Source organism: Cloeon dipterum, chromosome 4 (genome assembly GCF_949628265.1).
Source record: "Cloeon dipterum chromosome 4, ieCloDipt1.1, whole genome shotgun sequence".
Taxonomy (NCBI): Eukaryota; Metazoa; Arthropoda; class Insecta; order Ephemeroptera; family Baetidae; genus Cloeon; species Cloeon dipterum.
The window spans coordinates 35,546,356-35,565,028 of NC_088789.1; the positions used below are offsets into that span (position 1 = coordinate 35,546,356).

Sequence of the window (18,673 nt, forward strand, 5' to 3'; positions counted from 1 at the left end):
TCCCGGAAGTAAGTACGTGGAAGAGCAGCAACTGACAATGAAAGACAAGCCACTGATTTCGACGAAACGAATTATCCATTTTGAAGGACCAACTCGTTCGAGGCAAAATGCACTAGCAATGAAAATATGGAAGTGTATGATCCGATACTGGTAAGAGTGCAAATAAAATACGAGAGCTCTGCTGGTCTGCTGTGTGCTTATAAGATTTCATACCGCAATCAAAAATGTGTATATTATCCCTATATTAAATGGGAATTAAAGCGCAAACTTCAGCCGATTTCACTCAAGTTCTTATATAAATACCCACTGAATCCACGTTTTTAATATTCCAATCGATTGCTGAGGGTTGTTCAAATTGTTTCTACCTCACCTCTTTCGACCCTCAGGAATCAGGAATCGATCGGAATATAAAAATGTGACTTTTTTAATTTAGAGCGTTGCTAATTGAACAAATATGATGAAATCGAAATACAATAATCATGTTAAGAGAAATTATTTTTCGTTCAACAGGAAAACAATAATATTGGGGCGTACAAATGCGGGAGAAACATCGAGTTCGGGCCCCAAAAAATAGAAGATCCTAGAGCAGACTCGTTCTGTCCGAAACCGTACGTTTGGCAAGGCATAGGATTCGACGTGAATTTAGGAGGCATCGGGAGATACAATTTACTGGAAATCTGCTACGACGAGCAAAAGAAGCGGACCATCTACGTGAAGCACAAGTGGATCACCGGCGCATCGTCCGGACTGCGACCTTCGTCTAAACATTGGCAAGGGGCCAAGAAGAACGAGGAGAAAAAATGCAGCCCAGAGTGGCAGAGGGGACACCTGGCGCCCGACGCCGACTTCCCCATCTACGAACTGAAATTTTTGACCTACTTTTACGAAAACGCGGCGCTGCAGTATGGGCCCTTCAACACGGGCCAATGGGGTCAACTGGAGAGCAAAATCCGCGATGAATTCAGTGAAGCGACAATATTCACCGGCACTTCCAACTTAATATTCGATGAGAAAGAGGTACTGGAAGTAAGTTGCTTTTTGCGTAACCAAACGACCGATTCAAATATCTAAAATGCCTAGATTGAGCAGGAAATGGAAGATTTAAATTTGCCAAAAACAGAACCTACTGAAGAGAACAAGTGCAGACCGGATGTCTTTTGGAAAATCGTCATTGGAACAGATGCTGTAAGTCTCTTCTCTGTATATACCTCACGTCCCCTGCTATCTATTTAATTGGACTTAAATTGTTGCTATAAAACATCTCAAATTTAGAAGGACCAGAACCGCAAGGTCAAGGGCTACCTCTACTCCAACAAAATCGAGCCAAGGAGCGACTTTTACTTGAAGAAGAGGTTTTGCTATCGATTTTTGTGCAGTTATAAAGAGAGCGTCTCAGCGGGATATTGTTTTCACGGCGCTGATGTTCAACAGATTACCCAACTGTTGAAAGAAGCGGATGTTATTTGGGGACATCCTGATTTTACAGATGCAATGAATGAAATTTTGAAGGGTATGCCGACAGGATCAAGTCGTCATCCTTCACAGGGAATACTATGGGAAGACCGAAGGAATCATTAAACGGTTTTAACTGGTTAAAAACAGATTTTTCTGCTTGCATGGAATGGAATATCTGAAATTTTGTGGTCCAAAATTGAATAATCAAATAACAAATTATTACATAATAAATTTTTATTTTAGTGGAAAAATTTGTTCGAAAGCCGTGTTGCACCCTGATAATTATTCCATGTGTGCCAAATAAATGCTGTCCTCTTAGTTTGTGGGAACCAAAATAAGCTTATCACCAATTTCGAATGTTGTGTGTGTTTTTATAAAATAAGGCGTGTCGTTTGTTTATTTCAAGTATTGCATTGTTTTGTTGAGTGTTTCACATAAATTTTTCTCCTTGAAATGTGCTTTCCAAAATATTCATAATTTAATGTCTCCAGTACATGCAAATTTCAAACCATATTTTGTAATCTGCAAAGAGAAAATAAATACTTTCCCACTTTTAACCGCCTTTGTTACTGGACCCTCCTTATAAAACTGCGAATACACGCAACCGGTTCGACTTGTTTGCAGCGCAGGTTGCATACAATTTCTTTTTCCCAGCGCGTTGTAGAAGGTGTCTCGTCGAGGAGCAGGTCGTGCTGAATAAAAAACTAAACAACCAGAAATCCAATCGTTCCTTGGACCAATCATAGAGACGCAAGTGAAGCAAAACAGTGCGTTCGCCGGGGCAGGAATGGCTCCCGCGGTTCCAGAAGCCGTAAAAAAAGCCGAGCCTACAGAAAATGAGGAAATTTTATGGCAAGTGCAGCGAACATTAGTTTTTCGACTCTACGAATAATAATAGGGAGCCGAGTTAATAGTTTTTAAATAAACAAATCTTGAGACCCTCTGACACATATTTTTAAAAAAAAAACACTCATCGCGGCCACTGCAGTGGTGGCACTGAAAAAGTGTTGCAGAGCAAAAAGCATGCAGTCCACGCACCGATATTTTATTTATTTTTAGAATAAATCCTTGCTTTGCATTTTTCTGTGCGTGTAAACAATTGTCACATGAACCTTTTGTTGAATTTATTCGTGCCATCGAAATAATACGCATAGAAAAGAGATGGTCATGTCAGGCAGGGTCTGCTCGACGACCAGCAGCTTCCTCAGGTCCACCAGGGTGAAGCAGCTGTGGAAGAATCATCTAGCTGTCTCTGCGTGCAGCGTCTAAAACAATTTTTTTATCTCGGGGGTGTGTCTGTCTGCAGATATTGTCCGCTGATAAGAAAAATTTTAATCTCAATGAAAATAAAACGACATATAGGGAGAAGAGGAATTTGTAATTAAATGTTTCAACTTAAAAGAAAGACGAGTCTCGCAAGGTTGAGGGTTGATTTCTTTATTACATGAAATTGCAACAGAAATTATTTGATGTCGACCTCGGGAATTGCATTAATGATATATTGGTTGTAGTAGCCGATGTTATAAAATGTCCACTCTCCATTCATTGCGCCAGTCGAGAAATCACATGCATAAGTACTCAGTCTTCCTTGAACTTGATTTCCGAATGCTATGAACGGCGAATTGTAATAGGTGTATGCTTCATCATCATCACTCAAGAACTGCATCAGATAATCAGTATCGCGTAGAGAAATATATTCACGCACTAAGAACTCACCGAGCAGTAACCAGGTGTCGAGTCGACGTACATGCAAATTTTATCACCTCCGAAGGATGCAGTTTTCTTCGCGGAGGCAGCCAATTTTCTCAAGACGTGCTTAAAAAAACGAGTAAACAAGGTCGTCAGGGTATGCCGAGTCGAAGCCCCATCAAAAACCTGTCTGATGAGGGGTCGTGGTCGTCGATCGGCCAAGCGGCCGAATTTTGACAAAAATAAAACCATTTTTGCGAGTGCAAAACCGAAAAAACGCATAAAATTAATTTTAGCAAAGTCTCAAAGATAATTTTGTTTAATCTCCCCCGGTGTGAATCAATCGCTAAAACGGGAAGGAATTGGCCGGAAGGTCGGCGGCGCCCGAATGTGTGCTCTTTTACGCTGCATGTGTGTGTGTGTGCGCGCGCCGAGAGCGCGAAAACCGACCATTGAAAATAAATCGGCGTAATTCGGCTATGGGCCGGAAAATTCTCAAACTCGGCTTCGGATCATTGTTTGTCAATTAGAAGAGGATAGGCTAGTAATCGTGGCCGAAACAAAATTAAAACTAAAAAAATTACTGAATTAATTTTTCCCGTGTAATTCTTATGGGATTTTCGGTTTTTTGAAGTTTTTCACGCTTCCAACCTGAATATCAGCGGCGATGATAACGTGAAAAATCCGTGATTGTATCTTTTTGGATGCCATTTGATTTGAGAGTAAGTGGTGGCTCGGTGTTCCCATCGGGGCCTCGCGAAAAATATTAATAATGTCCGAACCACGTTTTTCGGCCTTTAAAAATTAATAACTCGGCTCGTATTGGTCGTAGATTCAAAACCCATTGTTCGTTGCACAGGCCATTAATTTTAAGTCTCTTAAGGAGCACCCCCGCGGCTTGCATTGACCTGTTAATTCGCGCAAGGAGACACATTTCCATTTTTTGCCACCGCACAGCGGCCGCGAGCTGTTTGGTGCGATAAGGCGTCGCTTTCGTGCCGTGCACTTGACCCTGTCAGACACATGTTCTACGCTTCACTTTAAATAATTAATATTTAAACAAATAGTGAAAACCGATTTATCCGCGGATTCTGGAGTGTCCACTGAGGCTGACCACTAACGCCGGTTCCGTGAAACCTTTGTCCAGCCGCTTGGGTTTTTTTATATCTAAAAAGATTGTTAATTAATTGAATAAGGAAATAACGATTGGTCGAAAGCCGCACTGCATTCCACGAGGGTTTTAAATAAGGAAATTAATTATTTCCAGTGTACGGTCCTCAAAAAATTAATAAAAAGGTATGAAATGCGGGGAAAGATTACACAAAATACTAATTAAAAAAATGTAAAAGAGTGCCAAAAAGCTCTTAGTCCTTAATAAATATTTAAGTCAGTGAATTACGCGAGGGAAAATCCGAAAAATAAAAAGACCGCGAAAATCCGTTTTCTATTCTGCTGCAAGAGCCAGTGCGGACCACGTGACAAGGTCAGCCAATCAGGTCGCGCGGCGGCCATGCGTGTTTTTCCTCGCACACCGCACCTCCGAGAAAATTTTAAAAGCACTGCTTTGAGCATATTATTATTATAGTCCACCTGACAGCATTATTTTAATAAATAATTAAATCGCATTGCGAAGCGAGAAATTCAATTAAACAATTTAGTGATACATTTTGAGCTGGGAAAATGAAAATGTCCATTGGTCCATTGGTGTTGTGTGCTTCAATAATTTCCAAAAAGCAGATGCTTTCACCTTTCACCCCAATATGAAACCCCTATTTATTCTTAAACTCAAGCTGCTCTATAATTACGAACGCAATCACTTTTCTTTCTCGTAAAGATTCACTCCAAAAAACAGTTTTGTTATGCGGATCGTTGGATTAGAAACGTTAAACCTAAAATAAAATTCCTGTTTTCGTTTGTGTCTGTCGAACACTTGAAATCGTCAATGGATTTCCCGTCGGTTGGTTTTACACGTTGTTAATTCTGCAAACTGTAAGAAAAATCCGCCAAGAAAAAAGTGTCATGTGTGTGCGATGCAACTCGCGGTAAATTTGATAAGGCGTGCGTGTCGCGTTTAAACTCACACACTCACTCGCGGCGGCAGCAAAATTTGTCTATCGAAAAGACGGCAGCTGCAGCAAATGGCCAAAAATGGTTTCAAACAATTAATTCGTTCTCAATCGCCATTATGGCATATCGCAACCCCTTGGACCCTTTGGGGCCTCTGCAAGGGGCTTTGGGCATTGCTCCTAATTCTCCTCTTTATAAAAACGTGATTTTTGGCTCGAAACCCGGTCAATCTTGGTGCCAAATCAAGTGTCCAGCAGTCAAAATTAACCTCCGGACTGTAGGTATCAATTTAAAAAAAAATCAAACAGAAAATATGCCTCTTTGCGCGAATTTTCAGGGCACTGGAAGCTGCGGCGATGGTGCCTAAAAGACGCGAAATTTAATGGCGAGTGCAACGAACATTCGGTTTTGACTCTATGACCAATAGGAGCCGTGTTATTAATTTTTAAAGGCCGAAAAACGTGGTTCGGGCATTTTTAAATTTTTTACGCAGGTCCGCGCGAGACCCCGATGGGAACACTGATCTACCATATTCTCTCATATGAAATGGCATCCAAAAAGCTACAATTGCGGATTTTTCACGTTATTATCGCCGCTGATATTGAGGTTGGAAGCGAGAAAAACTGCAAAAAACCGAAACTCCCATAAGAATTGGATGGGAAAAATTAATTCAGTATTTTTTTAGTTTTAATTTTAATCCGGCCACTATTACTAGCCTATCATCTTCTAATTGTCGAACAATGATCCGAAACTGAGTTTGAGAATTTTGCTGCCCATAGCCGAATTACGGCGATTTATTTTAAATGGTCGGTTTTCGCGCTCTCGGCGCGCACACACACACACACACACGCAGCGTAAAAGAGCACACATTCGGGCGCCGCGCGCCGACCTCCTGGCCAATTCCTTCCCGTTTCCTTCCCACAGAGAAAACGTGGTTTTGGCGCCTAAAATGATCGAATTTTGAGGCGTCCTGGAGTTCTTTCCAAGCAACAGAAAACTGTGGCAGTTGCTACGCGAGGCCAGCACCTGTTTCACCGCAGCAGAAGCTTTGCTTTCAATACCGGTAATCAAAATGATCCAAAACTCGCGAAATAAACCTATTTTCCCCCTGATTAAGCATTAAAAGCAATAAAACAATTATAATTTTTATAAATTTTAGTGATTCTTGGTTTCAATTGCTAATAAAACAGAAAATATTCTATTCAGCAACTTTTTAAACCGGTATTTTGTAGCAAGGTGCGCAGAAAAGGACGACCTGAGAGGCAACTCGCAGGTGGAGCAGCAGCACCGCGACTCCACGGGCGTCGGTGTCGAGCGGCCGCAAGTCGAACCTTTCGCGCCAGGGCCAGGTGCGCACCACCAGCATGGAGCAGCAAATTTATGAAAAACAGACGCACAATTTCCCGGCGACTCTATTTATTTTACTTTGCGACCCATTGAAACCAAGTTATTTAATTTTTTAAGTCGAAAAAACGCGAAATGTGACACGTTTAAAACTTTAGTTTTTGGAGCCCTGAGGTCAGGACGGCGCTGATTTCAGCACCAGACGATGCCCCTAGATGGGGCACATTCTTCCGTGTTAGGTTTTCCAAAATCGGACTATTTTTCGAATTTTTTTCGGCTGATTTTTCGAAAATGTCGAAATTTTTATTTTATTTCGGCCGCTCGATCGATCGTCAACCACGACCCCTCATCAGACAGGTATCGGACGGGGCTTCCACCTGGCTTATCATAACGACCTTTTTCAGGGTACCCCGACCTGAGATCCTCTCCGAAGCCGGTTTTTGACGCTTTTTCATTAAATTCGAGCATATTTGGCGATACTCGGCGACGATTCTCACATTGAAACCTTTTATTGTAGCAAAATGCGTAATGTATAATTATTCCTCTGAAAACACGCGCCTGCAGCAATAAGAAGTATGCAACCGGCGTTGGTTTTTTGCTTTGCGAGTTGCATATTCTCACAGGTTAAAATGAAGACCTCAATCTATGCCTGAAGATAACTCCTATAAAACGACGTAATTTCGATTCCCACTATCCTTGTCCCTATATTTTTTGATAAATGCGCCACGCGTGCAGCGACCGTGAAATAGCGAGTGCAGCAAAAAATCCTGTTCAAACGTGGCAGGAGGATATTTTTCTAGTTATTCCTATACGGATCAATTTTTTCAACTGTCATAAATTTCGTTGGTGCCGCAAGGCATTTTTTAGGATGCAAAGGGAAGAAAAAAATCAATTTTCTCCTGAAAATCCAGTCCGCGGTGCAAACGAAGTATCACTGCAGTAATGCCTTATGTTTGGAATAAATTTTCCGCCTGTTCAAAAGAAACCGCACGTGCCGAAGAACAAATTTTGCTGCTATCTGACACTAGGTCATTGCTTTTCGAATTTAAATTACACTATTGGCGGAAGCGATGAAAATGTTTTTATCGTGAAGGCACCTCGTCCTCCTGCTCGACGGTGGAAATAATTGCCTGGTGAAATGACGTCAGCAGCACGTGAAAAAATCCTCATTTGATAAAAAAAAACACTTGTGCACTTGGCTGAAAAACGGTTAAAACCGAATTTTAATTTTTCTACGGCTGCTAGAAAGCTCAAAATCTGTTTCCATATCGGTGTCGTTCCTGCTGGTGCTTTGAAACAGCAAAGATTGCGATCCGGGTCCATTCGCGGCAAAAAAAATAGGGATTAGTATCTTTTGTACTGTCCAAATCGCGGTTTTCCAACTTCAAAAATTGATAGCTCGGCTCCTGTCGGTCGCACGATCAAAAACAAATGTTTGCAAGATTTGTGGTTAAATTCTGCACACGTTGCGAACCCTTGCAACCCCCGGACCCCCCAAAATCGCCGCAAAATCGTCATTTTCTTCTATTTTTTTTTACTAATTCTCCTACGGGCTCGAGGGTGGTTTCGACCCTCGGACGCTTCATTCGGCGCCGCCCGGCGTCGATCGGCCATGCTGTTTCGGCCATTTGTTTACCCAGGATCTTAGGGAAGTGATTTTCTCGGCGGGCCCAAAACTTTTTCCTGCCCAAAGCGCACTCGGGGCAAGGGTTGGGAAAGTGTCCGGCGGTCGCGTATTAGTTTTGTAAGGAAGAAAATGTGTTTTTGTCGAGCATGTTGTACAATTTTCCACCTGTTCAAAAGAAACCACACCACGTCGCTGTTATCTCGCACGAGGTCATTTGCTTCTCGGAAATTTCCATAAAACTGCTCTCTTCGTGGAAGTGATAAAAAGGTTTTTTTTATCGTGAATGCGCCGCGTCCACTCCACGAAAAATGAGGACAGTCGAAATAATTGCCTGGTGAAATATTTATTTGATAAAAACAGAAAAACGAGAGCCGAGAGAACCGTTCAAAATCTCGATAAACTTTGATGAAACTAAAATTTAGATAAGAACCCTCAGAACAAGAACAAAGCAAGACTAGCAGAATGAAAGCTTTTGTCAGAGATTTCAAAGAAGGTGAGTTTTGAAAATCTGTGCAATTTTTCTTCTACAAATTTAAGCAGCACTGACTTGTGCCTTCTTATCGATGGACACTCGAACACGTTCTAGTTTTCACGACGCAGTTTTACCTCGGCACTCAAGCAGTTGCCTTTTTAATTACTATTTTCCTGTCTGAAAAGTGATTAAAACCCTCGCATTTTAATTGCGAGTTGAACTTTTTCGACGGAAACAGGTCGTGATAAAACGTAATTATTTCTCGTGAAATGACCTCCGTATTATTTTTTATCAAAAGACGAAAGAGAAAAGTGTTCGAACGCGGACGAACGTGATTCGTCCACGATTTACTTGCCTTCCTCTGTGGGTATAAAAAGGGCGGAAAAGCGTCGATTGGCACTGTCAGTGACACAATGGGGTCGACTACGGTTCTTCTACTTTGGCCACTGCTCCTCTCAGGTAAGCGACTTTCTCGCACTCGGCTTTCCCCCCATTTTATTCTCTAGCATTGAGAACGAACCACAAATTTTCTTGCCGTTTCGTCTGAGATGTTTGTTAGTTGCGAGAACATCACTAGGGCCACCGGGGGCCGGGTTTTGATCTGTGTTGACGCTGCGCAGTAAACTTGTGCGCTTCTTAAGCATGCGCAGTATGTTCAGATCGCTTTTAAATCTCACAGGGAGCCTGAAGCCCATCACTGCGCATGCGTGAACCAAATTAAAACCTTCTGCGCAGTCGTAACTCCCACCGGGGTCCGGGTTGCGATATTTTTTATTTCCACCGGTCAGAATTCAAAATGGTATCGAAATGAGACAGTCGAGCAGCCAATCAGAAGCGTCGAAAAAGAGGCGTGCCGACCTAATAATTTCCTTCCCGCGTATTTTATTACATTTCCATCACCCTGATGTGCCATTCTCTTCAAATTCGAGTAAAAAGTAAGGCGATTGATTTATTTAAAATTGTTTCAGTTGTTTGGAGTCAGTCGGTGATTACTGATGCCGGACCCAACGAATTCCCCTACGTCGTGAGTGTCCTCGACTCAATTCTCCGTCACACTTGAATACCCAAGCTTTAATTTCAGGTGAAGATTAATCTTAAAGGTATGGGTTTCCCTAAAACTGAAGCAGCAGTAGTTGTTAGCAAGAGATACATACTGGCCTCAGGAAACACAAAAACTTTAGAGTATATATATTTTTAAAATCAATCGCTCGACGTAATTGAGGACTTTTTCCAGACTCTCAAACTTGGACGTCACGGATCAATCTGGAAAGGTTCGGCCCATAGCACGGGCTGAAGCCTTTTTGAGCTATAAATTTGCTTATCTGAAGGTGTGTGAGAAATTTGAAGGGGCGACCATGCCGATGACGGCCTCCAGCTTCAACGACCTCTCTGCTGATGTCAATTCAACCGGGTTTCTTCTCTTCTTCAATGCGTCATCTGTTAGTTTCACACCTTTTGCATTGAAACCTCCTGTTAACTCGTTTTTTTAAGCACGTCTTGAGGAAATTGCCTGCCTCCGCGATGAGCACTGCAAACTGCGCTAAAGCCGATGGAGGAAATTATCTTTGCACGTACCAGGATTCGACTCCCGGTTACTGTTCAGTGAGTTCTCCTACATATATACCTCTACGGAAGACTGAATGAATTATTTTTCCATTATTTGCAGTTCTATACGGATGACACGCCTTCCTATACCAATACGCCGTTAATTGCTTTCGGAAACCAGGTTCAAGGACGCATGTATGGACCTGCATGTGATTCCAAGACCGGCGATATGAGTGGTAGTTGGACGTTTCATAACTACGCCCACCACTCCCAATCAATCATTTCTAATGTTCCCGAGGTTGACATTAAATAATTTCTCATGAAACTCTGTGCAATTTCATGAAATAAAGAAATCAATCCTCAACCTTGCAAGACTCGTGTCTCTCATTAAAATTTACAAATCACTGTCTGAGATAACTTTTTTGCTTAAAAATATTTTTTGGCGAATTAAATGTAGTTTTGCGTAGGTTAAAATGCTCCAATTAAATCAAAAACTTTGATTATCAAAATAAAAAACGATTCTTCATTGAATTGATTTGATAATGGCATTGTTTTTGCCGGATAAAATCGTAAATTGCGGCTCTGGGACCGATTTCAGGGTGGGTTGACCCAAAAATAAGCAAAAGTCCTCAGGATGCGCGACCTGAGGAAGGTCAAGGCTGAAATCGTCGTCGAGAACCGTCAAATGTGCTCAAAAACGCAGCCGTGAAAAGCATTGAAGGTCGGGGAACCCTGAAAAAGGTCATTTAGACAAGCCAGGTAAGAGTTGAACAAAAGACCTGTGGAACGAGGGGTCGTGGGCAACCATATGACAAACAGTCGAATTTAGAAAAACAATTGTTAGGGGTGCGACTGCGACATTTCACAGAAAATCGAAAAAACCGCCGCAAAAAAAATCAATTTTTAGGTTTGTTCGACGGGAATGAATCGTCAAAACGGGAATTACAAGAACTTATCATTTTCTTCTTTGAAAATGACGCGATCGACACGCAACAGTCAACATAGAGAAAACGTGGTTTTGGCGCCTAAAGTGTTCGAATTGAGAGGCGGCCTAGAGTTCTTGCCAAGCTGCAGAAAACTTTGGCAGTTAGTTGCTACGCGAGGGCAGCACCTGTTTCACCGCAGCAGAGGCTTTGCTTTGAATACCGGTAATCAAGATGATGGAAAATTCATGAAATATTCCTATTTTCACCGTAATTATGCATTAAATGCAAAGAATCAATATTAATTTTATAAATTTAAGTGTCTTTAGGTTAAAATTGCTTTTAAAACAGGAAATTTTGTCGTGTACAACTTTTTGAACCGGTATTTTAATGCTAACTAACTGACACCTAATGAAAATAACCGCGTCAACAAGCTGGGGACGAGAGGAGCCGCCATTTTGCTTACACAAAGTTGAGTGAAAATGAAAGAGAAATATGGCGGCGAAAGTCAGTGCAGCTCCTTTTTCCCGAGTTCTTTTGCTTTGCTTTGCTCGCTTGTTGGCGGTCAGCAGAGCAGCTGATTTAGCCTTGTTTGTGTGTTTACGTCTCGCGAAGTTCGCAGATTTGGACCTTTTATCGCGTTTATCGGGGATGCGGCGGCTGTTGCAGGCGTCGGCGCCGCTGTCGGCGCCGCTGTCGGCGCCGCTGTCGGCGCCGCCGGACGAGGCCATGCCCGGCAAGCTGCGGAAAAAGAGCGGCAAAACATAGCCAAGGTACCGAAAATTACAAAAATTCGCTCCTTCGACCCTCGAGGGTGCACCTTTGGAACTGATTCAGGGCTGTCTGACGTTTTCATTAGCTGCAATGCGTTATGAAAGGGAAATTAATTAAACAGAGGCATACTGAATCAGGTTCCAAACTCTCAGGGAATTTAATTTTTCCTTGAAATTTGAAATAATTACCTTTTGACCTTTTCAGGTGGTGCCGTGAGGACCGCGAGCAATTTCTGCCGATGATCGTTGATCAGCGACCCTCCCTGGGGACGCCAGGTCTCTTTTTTAATCTAAAAGGTGCGTTTTTACCCTGATTCTGAATTATTCTCACCTAAATTTTTTTAAATTAAAATTCAGGTTCGACTAGAGGAGCGTGGAAAGAATTTGTGCTGAGTGAATAATTCTGCTGGCGAGGAGATGGTGCAGGTGGCGCCGACAATGCCGCCAGCCCCAGCATCAGGTCGTCGACGTCGGAAAGGTTTTTAAATTTTATTTTAACATAAAAGGTTGATCGGATTAATTTAAAATGCTTTTATCTGATTTAAACCAACCTCCGAAGAATCAAACCTTTATTTCACTCAGGGTACAGCTTGCACAGGGGTGAAAAACGCTGCTTTGGTTGATAAAACTTGTTTTTGGCAATTTTCAAGTTTAAAAATAATTTTTGTTACAACCTGACAGGGCTGTAACTTTATTAAATTCAAATCCCAGGGTGTTTTTATCTTTCTAAAAAATCGGAAACCTGATTTACAAGGTTTGTCTAAATAAAGCATTTTGAAACAAACATTAAAAATCTTAAATTTCGATCGTTTAAAAATATTTTTTTGCAGACACGTGAGAAGATCGCTGACCTGCCGAGAGTTGACCCTGATTGGCAGAAGCAGGAGTAAGGGCAAGGTGCGGAGAAAAGGACAACCTTGGGCAGCAGCACCGTGACTCCGACTGTTCGTCCGAGACGTCGGTGACGAGCGGCCGCAAGTCGAACCCTTCGCCAAAGGGCCAAGTCCAAACACACCGAAGAGACCACCTACAGGTATACTCATCCGAATTCACTTACCTTCTCTCATTGAAGCTAAGAGGTCTTCAACCTGACCTCGGTAAAGATCCTGAATGTGTAAATTGTTCGGAAATTGATTTCTGGCCCTTTTTCTTTCATAATTCCTTTATAAATTAAAGGGAGGACGTATTTTTAAGTTGAAACCCCAGTTCGGAAAAAGGTTAATTAAAAAAAAACTTGAAAAAAGTGCAGATTTTTGGGGGCGTTGGGACAGTGGGTGCGCGTGTCGGCGGCCGTCGGCCCTAAAAGACGCAGAATTTCACGGCGAGTCTGATCAACTTTGGTTTTTTCCTCTACGACCCATAGCAGCCGAGTTATTCATTTTTAAGGTCGAAAAAACGCGATTTAGGACATTTCAAATTTTTGTTTTCGGGGCCCTGTGGGCTTGACGACGCTGATTCTATCACCAATCGACGCCCCTCGGTGAGGCGCGTCTGCCCATGTGCGGTTTTCCAAAATCGGACCATTTTTCGAATTTTAACGAATTTATTTCGGTTGATTTTTAGTCCAAATTTTGGTTTTATTTTTATTTAAATTCGGCCGTTGGTCCGATCGTCAACCATGACCCCTCATCGGACAGATCTTGGACGGGGCTTTGACCTGCGGTACCCTAACGACCTTTTTCAGGGTACCCCGACCTGAGATCCTCTCCGAAGCCGGTTTTTAAAGCTCTTTTAGTAATTTCGAGCACAATTGACGAATTTTAATCCTCGCCTGTCACCAAACTTCGTCAGGTCGTGTGACCTGAGGACTTTTTTGCGGGTTGGCCGACGCCGTCGCTTATATAATTGTGTAGTTTTACGAAATATCGAATCTATTTCCAAAAAATGTAATCCAGCATCCTTGAAAATTAATATTTCTTCATTTTGTTAGGCTCGGCAGCTGCGGTATGGTCACCTGGTGGGGTTCGGCGTCAGGTATAACTCGTACCTGTTGTCGTGGGCGATCGCGTCCTGGATCTGGCAGCACTACTTCGAAGAGAACCTTTGCTCGTGAATTGAATGATCTTCCGCAACGGTATCTGTATATTTTATTTTTTGTTAGATTCTTTCAAGTAAAATAAATCCATAATAAGATAGGGATTTAATTTGTTTTTTTCTTAAATTCTTTTAACCGCAAAATCAGCGGTAAATTACCTTGCGGTGGCGTTTTTAATTTTTTTTACGGCTTCTGGAACCGCGGGAGCCATTCCTGTCCCGGCGAACGCACTGTTTTGCTTCACTTGCGTCTCTAAGATTGGTCCAAGGAACGATTGGATTTCTGGTTGTTTAGTTTTTTATTCAGCACGACCTGCTCCTCGACGAGACACCTACAACGCGCTGGGAAAAATAAAATGTATGCAACCTGCGCTGCAAACAAGTCGAACCGGTTGCGTGTATTCTCAAAGTTTTATCAGGAGGGTCCAGTAACAGAGGCGGTTAAAAGTGGGAAAGCATTTATTTATTTTCTTGTTGCAGATTACAAAATATGGTTAAAATTTTACATGTACTGGAGACTTCAAATTATGAATATTTTGGAAAGCACATTTTAAGGAGAAAAATTTATGTGAAACACTCAACAAAACAAAGCATTACTTAAAACAAACAAATGACACGCCTTTTTTTATTAAAACACACACATTAGCATGATAAATTGGTGATAAGCTTATTTTGGTTCCCACTAGGAATAACACGGAATAATTATCAGGGTTCGACGGCTGAATTTTTCGTCATGGTGCATTTACAAATTTTTTCCAATAAAATGGGAATTTATTTTTCACTCGATGTTACTTGACGACGGCATAATTTTTTGATTATTATGAATTGGAATTCTCATACATATATTATTTAAAAATTAGTAATTCGATTATTCAATTTTGGCCAACTACATTTCAAATGTATTCTATGCAAGCAGAAAATCCGGTTTTAATCATTTAAAACACTTTCAATGTATTTCCATATTCTCTGCGAAGGATGATCAACATGTCGAGAATAATTATTATTACCGTCCGCTATTTTCAGCAGGTCGGCAATCAGTTTAACATCTCTGCCTTCCAAACGATATCCTTTTGAGACGCTTTTTTTAGACTTGCGCCAAATTCGATGTAACCTATCCAAGTAAAAGTCGATTTTGTTCGAGTAGAGGTAGCCCTTCACCTTTGCTTTCTGCTCCTTCTAAATTTGAGATGGAATTTAACAATGAGATACATTTTATCGTAAAGTCATATTAAACTGATAGCAGGTGAGTATGCAGAGAAGAGACTTACATCTTCTCCAATGGCGATTTTCCAAAAGACATCCGGTTTCCCCTCAATTACATCAGTAGTTGCTAAATTTGATTTAGCCATTTTCCGGACAGTCTAGGAATTTTAGAGATTAGAATGGGCCGTTTGGTTATTTTATATATAAAAAAAACAACCAGTTTATTCCTCGTTTTCTTGGCTCCTGTTTTGAATTTGAAGTAGCTTGTGCCCGTAAATATTGTTGCTTCACTGAATTCTTTGCGGACGTTTATCTCCACTTGGTGCGACCATTTACCCGAGTTTAATGTTTTATACTGCGGCGCCGCGTTTGCGTAAAAGTAAGTAAATTTTTTTAATTCGTAGATGTTAAAGTCGCCGGCGGGCGCCAGGTGTCCCTTGTGCCAGTCTTGGTCGTATTCTCCGTTTTTTTCGCCCCGCCAAGTGAAAGACGGTGGTAATCCGGACGATGCGCCGTTGATCCACTCGTGCTCCACGTAGATGGTGTGCTTCTTTATCTTGTCGTAGCAGATTTCCAGTAAATTGTATCTTTGAACGGTGCCTTCTAATTTCACATCGAATCCTATGCCTTGCCAAGCGTAGGGTTCCGGACACATCCATTCTTCTCGAGGATCTTTTATATCTCGGATGTCCATATCGATATCACTCATGCATTCGTACGCCCCAAGATCAACATTTTTCTATTGAACGAAAAGAAATATCTTGTTACATGCTTATTTTCTCCATTTCATTAACCCCTTACTACATACATATTATAGAAAAACGCTCTAAATTGAAAAAAAAAATACCAGATTTAACCCAATAAAACCAAATTTTTTTAAATTCCAATCGATTTCTAAAGGTCGAAATAGTTGGGGTAAATTAATTTTCCAATCTTGCTCCGTGCTTGACATTGGCAGCCGAGAGAGAGAGAGAGAGAGGTGACGCTTTCTCACAATCAGTATGTAGACATCACCAAATGTTTTTGACTATCGATATAAATCGATATATGTCGTCTGAAAAAATATCGATGTTAAAATATCGTCCTATATAACCTATGTTAAGCCACAAAAAACATCAATAAATATCGTCAGAAAAAATATCGATATTAAAAATCGATTTTTATTTGGCCATGTCTAATCAGTAGCGGCCAAAAGGTTCATGCTCTGCACGAACGCCAGAGCAAAACGTGTGTGTTTTGCTCGCTCGTTTCAAAACATTTTTCGCCAGGAGAAATAATGTTGACCCTTTCATTCAGGCATCGTTTGGAAAATAAAAATGTGGTTTTCAGTAGGTATTTTAAGTTCCGCTCCGTACTTGAGTGAAATCGGCTCAAGTTGCAACGCATTGCGCTATATCCCACTTAATATTATTCATTTTTGATCGCGACCTGAAATCGTTAACACCCAGCAGAGCTCTTACCTGACCGTGAGCTTCCATAATTTGGTCATTATTGCATTTTGCCTTAAACGGGTTGCTTGGTTTTATATATTTGGTAATTCCTTCCTCCACTTTCTGGATTTGCTCGTACGAACTTCCGGGACAAGCGCAAACCAGTTCCGTGTTTACAGGCACGAGAAACTTATAGCGCCTTACGATTTTAGCCTTCTTATATTTAGCCTTCACGTTATTATCCTTCATGTCTATAGCATCCCCGGTTTTAGCATCATAGCCTTTAATTTCCACTGGCTGCACAATGCTGCTGTCGGAAATTTTGAAGCACACCGGAATGGCCAGGCTATCTAATTCGCTCATCTGCACCCATTCGCAACCTCCTGGAACGTAAATAAAAGTAAAATTAACTGACGGAAAATGAAAACGACACAAATAATGCTCAGTTCTGACTTCTGACCAATGTTAATAATTTAACTAGAAAATTGGGTCCTTGGGGAGCAGAGGGTGGGTCTCATCCCCAACCCCAAAACATAAATAATAATTATTTTCAATCGTTTATAGGTCTGCGCCACTTCGATACATAATGTAAAATTTAGATTTACATTAACAAAAAAAAAACACGTTTTTCCGATTTTCCTCAATGAAATAGTCAAAGAAGCGCAGCAAGCACCGAATTTTCTTGTTTTCGTTCGAAATACCTAAATGAAATAAAAAATGTACCTGTGGGAGTGGATTGATCTGTTTCTCCGACTGAATCGTATACTGGACGTGCACCTGGATGAGTCAGGCCTACTGACGAGTGTGCCACAGGCAGCACAATAAGCAGGCAAAGGATGCCGCAGCCGCAGACCAGCCTCATCGCTCGTCTTTCTCCCGTCCTCTCACAGCGGTTTGTGTGCGTTTGCCGTCCGCCAAATCAACTCGCAAACTTCAAGGAAATATATAATCGAAACTTTGATAATTTTTTAACAACGATTAAATTTCCTGTAACATTCGATTAAAACTCGAACTGTTTTTATCTGATCCGATTGAACAGAGATAAAAGCCTTAGTTTCCTGACCATATTTCTCGCCGTTTTAACTATTTCAAATATATTTTAATTAAATGTTCATTTTGAGAAATAATTCTCTTAACGTACATTTAAAATCTTCCATTTCCAAATTTGAGAACTAATTAAAGTTGGTGGTGTCAGAAATAATCCTGAAAGGGCACGGCTCCACCGGGAGGGAGGGCAACTATCCTGCGGGCCGAATTAATGCCTGGCTACGCAAAGGTTGCAACGTATTTCCAGAGTGCGCCTGCAAGTTTCGAATTTCTGCAACCCGCGCGGCAGGAGAGTGCGATAACTGGGTCAATCTGGGTGTGGCGTTTGTTGTTTCGCTTGTACCATAACAACACGAGTTTTTTTAGCGTTTTCAAAATATTCAAAAATTCCCACAACCTTGAAAACTCTAAAAATAAAAAATAAATTCACAGATCCTCCATTCTTTAATCAGAAAAAATAAATCTTAATTAATTTTCATCTCAAAAAACAAAAAATCGTGCAGATATTTTTCAGTTGGCGTCCGCCGACTTTGTCCCCGTTGTCCAGAGTCGCAATCTGTCCTTGTCCACACCGCCGTCTGCAGTCGGACCTCCGCTTAAAAGGCATTGTTCCGACATTGCAGCTGATCAAAGTAAACAACAACAAGAAATCGCGAGCAAAACAGTACCGTCGACAGGGGTGTGAGGAAAGGAGGTGCGTTCTCCACTTGAAAAACGCGTGAAATTCTTTCAAATTTGTACTATTTTAAGCTTTAAAAAGTTCTTAACTAGTGTTTTAAAAGTAATTCTTGTGAATATGGGAATTTTTTGAGAATTAATTCGATTTTAGTGAAAATCATCTTAAGAATTGTGCAAGTTCTCCATGGTGTTTGCTTCTAATAGTTCTAATAACACCGGGAGATGTCTCTATCAACCGGGCTGTTACTCAATTTAAGTGATACCGGTTTAAAAAAACACAGTTACCGGTTATATATAATTAATTCTATCATTAAAACTTTCTGAAATAATAAGAATTTCAAAATTAATTTTAAAAAACTATAATAATACATAAATTTTCCTTCCAA

At 41.2% G+C, this 18,673-nt stretch overlaps 2 protein-coding genes and 2 long non-coding RNA genes across 4 annotated transcripts; 3 read left to right on the forward strand and 1 right to left on the reverse strand.

Moving 5' to 3' along the window:
- The first annotated feature begins 887 nt into the window (after window positions 1–887).
- LOC135941796 (uncharacterized) lies at window positions 888–1,907 on the forward strand. The gene is made up of 3 exons (XR_010575010.1): window positions 888–1,026; window positions 1,081–1,185; window positions 1,273–1,907. It is a non-coding gene; the product is annotated as an uncharacterized LOC135941796 (long non-coding RNA).
- Window positions 1,908–9,039: 7,132 nt separating this feature from the next.
- LOC135941756 (uncharacterized) lies at window positions 9,040–10,519 on the forward strand. Its single transcript, XM_065487452.1, has 6 exons — window positions 9,040–9,113; window positions 9,623–9,678; window positions 9,736–9,836; window positions 9,889–10,093; window positions 10,146–10,256; window positions 10,321–10,519. The coding sequence occupies exons 1-6, from the start codon at window positions 9,068–9,070 to the stop codon at window positions 10,510–10,512; spliced, it is 711 nt and encodes a 236-aa protein (XP_065343524.1). The 5' UTR covers window positions 9,040–9,067; the 3' UTR covers window positions 10,513–10,519.
- Window positions 10,520–11,690: 1,171 nt separating this feature from the next.
- Window positions 11,691–14,034, forward strand: LOC135943601 (uncharacterized). The gene is made up of 5 exons (XR_010575229.1): window positions 11,691–11,895; window positions 12,101–12,192; window positions 12,253–12,373; window positions 12,726–12,928; window positions 13,826–14,034. It is a non-coding gene; the product is annotated as an uncharacterized LOC135943601 (long non-coding RNA).
- A 398-nt stretch (window positions 14,035–14,432) lies between these two features.
- LOC135942882 (uncharacterized) lies at window positions 14,433–16,865 on the reverse strand. Its single transcript, XM_065489223.1, has 4 exons — window positions 16,593–16,865; window positions 15,350–15,871; window positions 15,198–15,290; window positions 14,433–15,105 (listed from the first exon to the last, which is right to left on the reverse strand). The coding sequence occupies exons 1-4, from the start codon at window positions 16,809–16,811 to the stop codon at window positions 14,857–14,859; spliced, it is 1,083 nt and encodes a 360-aa protein (XP_065345295.1). The 5' UTR covers window positions 16,812–16,865; the 3' UTR covers window positions 14,433–14,856.
- Between the last annotated feature and the right edge of the window lie 1,808 nt (window positions 16,866–18,673).